Source organism: Musa acuminata, chromosome BXJ2-1 (genome assembly GCF_036884655.1).
Source record: "Musa acuminata AAA Group cultivar baxijiao chromosome BXJ2-1, Cavendish_Baxijiao_AAA, whole genome shotgun sequence".
Lineage (NCBI taxonomy): Eukaryota > Viridiplantae > Streptophyta > Magnoliopsida > Zingiberales > Musaceae > Musa > Musa acuminata.
In genome coordinates this window covers 39750877-39760328 of record NC_088338.1, presented here as the reverse complement: position 1 = coordinate 39760328, position 9452 = coordinate 39750877, and the positions used below count along the sequence as shown (strand labels likewise).

At 42.3% G+C, this 9452-nt stretch overlaps 1 protein-coding gene across 4 annotated transcripts in view; it reads left to right on the top strand.

The window, feature by feature from the left end:
• Positions 1-337: 337 nt before the first annotated feature.
• LOC135599199 (transcription factor TFIIIB component B''-like) overlaps positions 338-9452 on the top strand; it is a 28086-nt gene continuing 18971 nt past the window's right edge. The window contains exons 1-2 of one of the 4 annotated variants that reach the window (XM_065094058.1): positions 338-520; positions 1620-1694. In XM_065094058.1, coding sequence (XP_064950130.1) covers positions 1625-1694 — 70 coding nt within the window. In that variant the 5' untranslated portion in view covers positions 338-520; positions 1620-1624. Of the gene's footprint in view, positions 521-1619; positions 1695-1838; positions 2051-3631; positions 3739-9452 lie in introns of those variants that run through there. The other 3 variants (XM_065094059.1, XM_065094061.1, XM_065094060.1) reach the window with 3 other exon arrangements.

Sequence of the window (9452 nt, the reverse complement as noted above, 5' to 3'; positions counted from 1 at the left end):
TATTATTTTAAATCTCAAGTATTTAAATCTTAATTATTTTTTTTTGCCAATGTGTCCTGCGTCAATTACTTTAAATCGTAATTTTTTCTATTATTTAGTAATATCTCTTTTCGAATTGGAAATATGATGTCATGGCGAGGAGGGCCTCCACTGGGCAGGGGCAGGTCCCATGCGCTCTTTTGGGCCTAAGCAGGGCTCGGCTCAGGCACCGGCCTGATTCAATCTTTACAGGGTTAAAACTTTATTGGGCGACTTTATATCCTACTTTCTATTGAACCAAATTTGAATATGGACGGTATAAAAGCCCGCCCCTTACTCACCGGACAATGCACGCCGGGTCACCCGTGCCCTAAACCCAGCGACTCTTTCTCCCGTGCGACGACGGCGACTTTCCTCGGCGATCGGCTGTCTTCCTCCCCATCGGCGAACAGCGGACGCAACGGCGGTGTCTTCCTCCGCTGAGCTCCTGTCGCTGCGGCGTTTTCCTCTCCATCGGCGAAACAACGTCTCCGCCCCCCCGGTATCTCTCTCTTTCTTTTCCTCTTCCTCCTTCGCCGTTGCAGCCCCCCCTTCCCCGATCCCTCCTCTCTCCCCCTCCCTCTTCCACTGTCGCAGCTCCGCTCCTTCCGCCGACACCTTCCTCCCCCTCCCTTCGCCTCCCTCTTTACCCTTTACCCCTCTCTCGCTGCTCCTCCCTTCGCCGGCACCATCCTCCCCTTCCCTTCTCCTCCCTCCTTCTTCTCCCTTCGTCGCGGTTCCTCCCCGATCATCGACACCATCCTCCCCTCCCCTTCCCATCCGGGACCACTGCTCCTCCTCCCTCTTCCATCCCTTCCTCGCAGCGCCCTCCCACCACCACACACACACTCCCCCCCCCCACACGGCAGTGCCCCCTTCCTACACCCTTAGCCGATAGAGTTGGTTGCTGATGACGAAAATCTCGATATTCTAGGTTATGGTATGCGATCTTGGCAATTGTTGTTTTTAATCTTGATAGAGTAGGTTATTTTTTATATTCTCTGATTCCTGGTAGAATGTTATGGTTATTGGGTTTGCTGATCATCTTCTTGACACCATCAATTTTAACTTCTGACATGTTTCTATTTTTTATAAAATATATGTCTGATTTCTGTTTCTTTTTATTCCTCGTGTTTTCTGGAGGAAAGGAAAGTTATATAGTGTAGTAGGGCTAGTAGATAATCTTCTCTTTTGGTGAATAAATAATTTAGTGTAGTATTACTTATTGATAATTTGGTGAATAAATAATATGTTGGAAAGGAAAGTTATAAGTGTTTCTTTGCACATATGGCTAACCTACTTACCTACCTACTTACATTTGTGACTTGATAAAGTGTGATTGGTCATTAAACACTAGAAGCAAGGCATTTAACTGAGATTTATGTTTCTTTTTCTGTATCCTTAATTTGCCCGTTTTTTACTCATTGTGCATTTGACATTATCCCTAAACCCTAACCGAAAACCATAAACTCTAAACCCTAAATTATTTTAAATCTTAATTATTTAAATTGTTAATTATTTTATTATTGTCAATGTTGCCTGTGTCAATTATTTTAAATCTCAATTATTTATATTATTTAGTAATATTTATTTTTCCATAGGAAATATGATGTCATGGCGAGGATCGCCTTCACTGGGCGGGCGCGGGGCCCATGCGCTCGTTTGGGCCAAGCAAGGTTATGCTCAGAACCAGCCTGATGCAATCATTACTGGGTGAAACCTTATTCTAGTTAGTTTGTATCTTTAGTTCGATTGAACCAAATGAGAATACGGACAGCTTAAAAACCCGCCCCTTACCCACCCGCACAATGGACACCGCGGGCACCCGTGCCCTAAACCCAACGACTCTTTCTCCCGAGCGACGACTACGGCGTTTACTCGGCGATCGGCTGTCTTCCTCCCCATCGGCGAACAGCGGAAGCAACGGCGGTGTCTTCCTCCGCTGAGTTCCTGTCGCTGCGGCGTTTTCCTCGGTGAACGGCAGCTGCCGCGTCTTCCTCTCCATCGGCGAAACAGCGTCTCCGCCCCCCCGGTATCTCTCTCTTTCTTTTCCTCTTCCTCCTTCGCCGTTGCAGCCCCCCCCTTCCCCGATCCCTCCTCTCCCCCTCCCTCTTCCACTGTCGCAGCTCCGATCCTTCCGCCGACACCTTCCTCCCCCTCCCTTCTCCTCCCTCTTTACCCTTTACCCCTCTCTTGCTGCTCCTCCCTTCCCCGACACCATCCTCCCCTTCCCTCCTTCCCCCTTCGTCACGTTTCCTCCCCCTTCTCCGACACCATCCTCCCCTCCTCTTCCCCTCCGGGACCACAGCTCTTCCTCCCTCTTCCATCCCTTCCTGGAAGCGCCCCCCCACACCCAACACACCCAGCAACCGTCGCCCCCACCCCTGATAGAGTAGGTTACTGATGTGGAAAATCTCGATATTGTAGGTTATTGTATGCTATCTTGGCAATTGTTGTTTTTAATCTTGAGAGCAGGTTATTTTCTATATTCTCTGATTCCAGGTGGAATGTTAGTTAATGGGTTTGCTGATCATCTTTTTGACACCATCAATTTTAACTTCTCACATGTTTGTATTTTTTTATAAAATATGTCTAATTTCTTCTTCTTTTTATTGCTCGTGTTTTCTGGAGGAAAGGAAAGTTATATAGTGTAGTAGGGCTATTGGATAATCTTCTCTTTTGGTGAATAAATAATTTAGTGTAGTATTGCTTATTGAAAATTTGGTCAATAAATAATAAGTTGGAAGTCCCTGTGGTAGCTCATAGTTCTTTTTAACAGAACTAAAACCATAGGAAGTTTGTATATTAAAGGAATTATCTTATTTGAACTGAGATATATGTTTCTTTTTCTGAATCCTTAAATTGCCCGTCTTTTACTTATTGGTGCATATGACATCTTTGACCCTTGTTTTATTTGAGATATTGGTGGTGCAACATAGAAAGGTCATACTGTTTATCACCTAGCTTTCAATTCAAATGAGAACGTACAGTGTGTACATGCATCTCTTGTCATAAAATTGATGAAGTGACTGCTTGCACCAAAATAGAGGCTATCAAGCATCTTTATGTTCAATAGTAGGGTATATCTCAAACATTAAAATGTCATTGTATCATTCACTCCTCTAGAAAAGGTACGGATGATGATCTCAATTTTAAAGCCATTGACTCTGATCTGTGAATGCTAAAGGCATGTGATGATTGCCCTTGTATTAAGGGCAATCTTCACCTTGTATTAAGATTAATCTCAATTTTAAAGTCATTTGTATTAAGGGATTGCCCCCATTTATGAGTTTTTTACCATACCAGTCCTTGGTTACGTTAGTACATTCTAGTTGCATGTAATGGCATGAGCTGCATGTTGCCTTGTGCAATGTAGACTGATTGGTAAGGATGCACAAGTGGACCTTCAATGACTTGTACATCCTAGATATAAGGCGAGGATCATTGAATTTTTCTCAAAGGTCAATTTGTTTTATGAAACCAGTAGGACATTGTTTTACTTTTGTTGAAGTTGGCATTTCTTTATTTGTTCATTAGCTTAAATATTTGGTATTTTTTATGTTTGTTATCTTTCCAGAGTGGGATTACCAAGCAGTAGGGAGTTATTTGATGCTAAATTCGAGAAGAAAACTTACAGGATTATTACTCGAGTTTATGAATGATTCCCAAAAAACATTGCTACCAGTTGTCCAAAAGCCTGATGGGAAGAAAAATTTGATGGTTTGTGATCAGATTCCTATGAACAATTTCTGCTGCTAAATAGATCTCTAGGTCTTTTTTATCTTTTATATCTCCTCTGACTACTCTATGTTATATTTGATATTACTGATTCTGAGGTATCAAATTTAGTTTATTATTTAATTTTTAAAGAAGAATAGAGTGATTTGCTTAATAAAGTTCCAACAAGTCACATAAGTAGTACCTGGTATTGAAGACTTTGACCACATTGATATCTCTGAATTTGTTCAAAAAGCTTAGGGTCTCTTAGTAAGTTTCAGAAAATTAGAACTTGGAGACAGTGACAGCAACTATGGTGTCTTCCTCCGGGGAGTTCTTGTCGATGCGGCGTTTTCCTCGGTGAACGGCGGCTGCTGCGTCTTCCTGTCCATCGGCGAAACGGCGTCTCTGCCCCCACGATATCTCTCTCTTTCTCATCCTCATCCTCTTTCGCAGTGGCCGCCCATCCTCTTGCGTCTCTGCGTCTTATTGTCAATGTGGTCAATTATTTTAAATCTTAATTATTTTTCTATTTTAGTAATATTTATTTTTTCATAGAATATATGATGTCATGGCGAAGAGCGTGTGCGGGCGCGTAGCCCATGTGCTTGTTTGGGCCCAAGCAGGCCTCAACTCACACCGATCTAATTCAATTCCAAACGGGTCAAACATGAGTCAACTTGGTTTGGATGTCTAGTTTGAACCAAATAATAATTATGTTACCGCAAAAACCCGCCCATTATCCACCCCATAACAAACGCCCGGGCGCACCTATGCCCTAAACACAACTCTTGTCTCCCTCGCGGCGACTCTCTTCTCCCCAGCAGCGACTACGGCGTTTCCTCGGCGAGCGGCTGTCTTCCTCTCCATCGCCGAATAGCGGAAGCAACGGCGGTGTCTTCCTTCGGGGAGTTCTTGGCTGCGCGCTTTCCTCGGTGAACGGCGGCTTCTGCGTCTTCCTCTTCATCGGCGAAACGACGTCTCCCCCCGGTATCTCTCTCTGTCTCCTCTTACTCCTTCGCCTTCGCAGCCCCCCCTCCCCAATCTCTCCTTCCTCCCCCTCCCTCTTCCACCTTGTCGCTTGGCAGGCTATTAGGTTTCTACTTGAGCGTTTCACTTGCTCTTGTCGGCCCCCAGCTCACAGCCCTGTTGTTTCGGATCAATTGCTTCGGTTCGTATTCAATCTTGTCCTCTAGTTTTGATTCTTGATCGATTTTTGTGTTGTCTTCAATCTTGCCCTAGCTCTTCGTCGCTCTCGTTTCAGATCCATTTTTCTTCTTCCCTTGGTCTTTAATCTTGACTTAGAGTTTGATTCTAGAAGGTATCTTTTCTTTTGTTGAATCTTGCCTCGACGCCTTCCTTGTTTTCCCGTCGTTTCGATTCTTGAAAGGATCTTTAGAAGTCAGTTTGATTCTTCTTTTCCCGCCTTACAGTTTGATTCTTGAAGATATCTTCTCACTTGTTTAGAATCTGATTTTGGTCTTCCACTTCTTGACGATAACAAGAACGGACCAATAGGGTCCCCTGCCGAGCCTTTTGGCACAATATGGTCCAACATGGCCCTTTTCGAGCCATTGTTGAAGTCCTCCTTGATGGGTCTCTTCCTTCTGGTGATGACCTTATTGGCATACATCTTGATCATAACCTAAACCGGGAGAGGAGCTGCGACAAAAGGTGGAAGAGGTAGGAGGGAGGAGGATCGGTGAAGGGATGTCGTCGTTGTCTTTTCACTAAGGAAAATGTCGCAACGCCGAGAGCTACTTGGAGGATCCAAAATAACCTAGATTGAAGATGAGGTGGTGGAGAGAGGATCCGGGATAGGAGATAGAATCTTCGGAGGGTGAAAGGAATCATCGGAAGATCCTAGGAATTCGATTTGGCTACTATTGAATATTATCTACTAATCCACACACAAAACAAAATCTACCGAGGAAAACGTCGCAGCCGAGAACTCCTCGAAGGAAGACACCGCCGTTGCTTCCGCTTTTCGCCGATGGAGAGGAAGACAACCGCTCGTTGAGGAAACGCCGCAGTCGCCGTTGGGGAGAAAGAGAGTCGCCACTGGGGAGAGAGTCGCAGTGTTTAGGGCACGGGTGCACCCGGGCGCTTGTTGTGAGGTCGTTAAGGGACGGGGTTTTGTGGTGTCGTGATTCTTATTTGGTTCAAACTAGAGATCCAAACTAACTCGACTCAGGTTGGACCCAATTGTAATTTAATCAGACCCGTGTCCGCACCGAGCCCTGCCTCGGCCCAACTAAATATTACTAAAATAGAAAAAGAATTGAGATTTAAAATAATTGACACAGACCACGTTGCCAATAATAAATGATCAAATAATTAGATAAATGCTTATAATTGAATCAGGCCGATGCCTTAGCCGAACCCATCTTGGGCCCATGAGCCACGCGCTCACCCGTGCTCGAGATTCCATGGAAAAATAAATCTTAAGCCCCTGAGTTATTATAACCCGGATTCCATCGTAGTCACTCACGAACAGCCCATTGCGATTCCATACTCAACTCAGGGGCTTAATATTTATTTTTCCATAGAATATAAGATCTCGAGCACGAGCGGGCGCGTGGCCCATGGGCCCAAGCTGGGCACGGCTCAGGCATCTGCCTGATTCAATTATGAGCATTTATCTCATTGTTTGATCATTTATTATTGGCAACGTGGTCTGTGTCAATTATTTTAAATATCAATTATTTTTATATTTTAGTAATATTTAGTTGGGCCCAAGCAGGGCTCGGTGCAGACACGGGTCTGATTCAATTACAATTGGGTCCAACCTGAGTCGAGTTAGTTTGGATCTCTAGTTTGAACCAAATAAGAATCATGACACCACAAAACCCCGACCCTTACCTTCCTCACAACAAGCGCCCGGGCGCACCCGTGCCCTAAACACTGCGACTCTCTTTCTCCCCAACGGCGACTGCGGCGTTTCCGTGGCGAGCGGTTGTCTTCCTCTCCATCGGCGAAAAGCGGAAGCAACGGCGGTGTCTTCCTCCGTGGAGTTCTCGGCTGCGGCATTTTCCTCGGTAGATTTTGTTTTGTGTGTGGATTAGTAGACAATATTCAATAGTAGCCAAATCGAATTCCTAGGATCTTCCGATGATTCCTTTCACCTTTCGAAGATTCGATCTCCTATCCCGGATCCTCTCTCCACCACCTCATCTTCAATCTAGGTTATTTTGGATCCTCCACGTAGCTCTTGTCGTTGCGACATTTTCCTTATAGAAACGACAACGACGACATCCCTTCCCCGATCCTCCTCCCTCCTACCACTTCCACCTTTTGTCGCAGCTCCTCTCCTGGTTTAGGTTATGATCAAGATGTATGCCGATAAGGTCATCACCAAAAGGAAGAGGCCCATCAAGGAGCACCTCAACGATGGCTCGATAAGGGCCATGTTGGACCATGTTGTGCCAAAAGGCTCGGCAGGGGACCCTATTGGACCGTTCTTGTTATCGCCAAGAAGTGGAAGACCAAAATCAGATTCTTTTTATGGAAGAAACTTCTCTTGATCCCCCTAGATTTTATCCTTAACCACTCTTGTTTATAAGATTTTGGGTTTTTTTAATGTTTATATCTAGGCTTAGGGTTTTATGTTGTGTTTTTTATTTTGTGTTTTTTTGGAGGCATCAAGTTGCAGGCAAATCAGGTATGGGTGATGATTTAGGTGTACACTATGTCTTGCGGTAAGCATCACGTCTTGAAAGTGATTTTTGTTGTTCTTTGTTTTCTTCTTTTTAACAACTATATTGTATGGCTTTTTCTTTCATGAGAAATTAGGTAATTAATGGGACTTTTCAGAGTTTGATGTAAATGGATCTTGAATTTTTCCACTATGTTACATATGATAGTATTAATTACTCATTTGGTTGCATACACTTGTTCACAATCATTGGTTTAGCAACAGTTCATCCTATAACCTACCTGGAGGGTGCTAAATTCTAACAAAAGGATTTACTTATATCTGATGTCTTAAATGCGAAGAAAATATGTGTTTGTCAATTTGTTGTTATATCATTCTATTTTCTAATTATCTAAGCACATTTATAGGTGGTGATGTTACAACTTCTACAAGGTCTTGTTCTTTCATGTTTTCCGTTTCCTAATTTGCTGGTAGTAAATTTTTTTGTTATTAGAAGCTTTTGTACCATTTGTAAGAATTATTTACCAACTTATTCAATTAGTGCTACTTAAAGTTATGCTTATGTTAAATTGTAATATTTGTTTATTTTGTGAAAAAAGAAGCGACACTATGCACATAACAATAGCAATAAAACTAATTGGACTGTATAGTCTCATGATTGTGCCTTTGTCTCTTGAACTATTGCATAGTTCTCCACTTTGCTTTTGCTTATTCTATTTATGGATGCTCCTGCCAACCCTAAATCTGTTTTTGGGTCTCACTACTACAACCTTGTGGTTCACATGGCTTTAGAAAATGGTCGAGTGTTGTGTTCTTTTCAATTCATTCTCTCTCTAAAATTGATGGAGGAATTAGATTGTGATGAAGTTTGGAATTAAGGTTTCACACCAGCCTCTTGCAAATTGTAATTTTGAGTTAGATTGACATGCAATGCTTGTTAACTATTTAGACAAAGAAGACTTGCAAGTGTGGTTGGTACAAGACAATCAAGGTTATTTACCTTGGACATGAAGGAGCTTTTGAGGGTCGACTAATCGATGATTTTTACATTCCTAAACTCATAAAATTAGATAAGTCTTTATCATCTTAAAAAATGTTAAAGTTGCAATCTTCTATTTGCATCAACATGCATTTGATGTAGATCATTATCTGCACATGTTAATTTATACCCATGGATATATATATCATATACTTTATTTGATATGTAAAACCAAACAACAAGAGTAATAATTAAACCCATAAAGTAATTTATGATATTTTTTAATTAAAAAAATAAGGAGGTGGTACTTTACATAACTTTGTAGAAGAATAAGTAGTTTTCCTAATTTGTTTATCTTGTGAGGATTAATATAGTCGAAGGTGCTAGGCGCTAAAAGACACCAAAGTGCTAAAATGACCATGGCACTAGAAATTAGACACTCCCAAATATTAAATTTAAAAACATGATAAATTTAATCATTTGCAAAACACTAGGAAGTGGTTGTGAGTTACTATCAGTTAGGATGGGAAGAGGGAGGAGGTATGAGAGAGGGTTGTCGGTTGGGATGGGTGGTTGTGGGTTTATCGACTGGGAGGGGAAAAGGGGAAGAAGGACAAGGCATGAGAGAGGGTTTTTCTTGATGGTGCTCTTAGTCTCTCTTAACATATTGGGGAGCTTAGGGAGAGTCACCTCAAGCTTGTTCATAAAGAAGGAGATTGCAATGTATGTTTTAAAGTGTTTGACTTGTCAACAAATCCAAGCAGAACATCAGAGACCTGGAGGTTTGTTGGATCCTTTTGATATTCCTGAATGGAAATGGAAATATGTTATCATGGATTTTGTTTCAGGATTACCAAGAACCTCCAGAAACCATGATGTTATTTGGGTTATCATTGATCGGCTAAACAAATCTATACATTTCCTATTGATCAATATGACTTATTCATTTGATAGGCTAGTAGATTTATATATCAATGAAATAGTAACTCTTCATGGTGTTCCAAAAGTGATCATCTCTAATAGACACTCCAGATTTCTTTCAAGATTATGGACAAGGTTACAGGAATCTCTGGGCACTTAAGT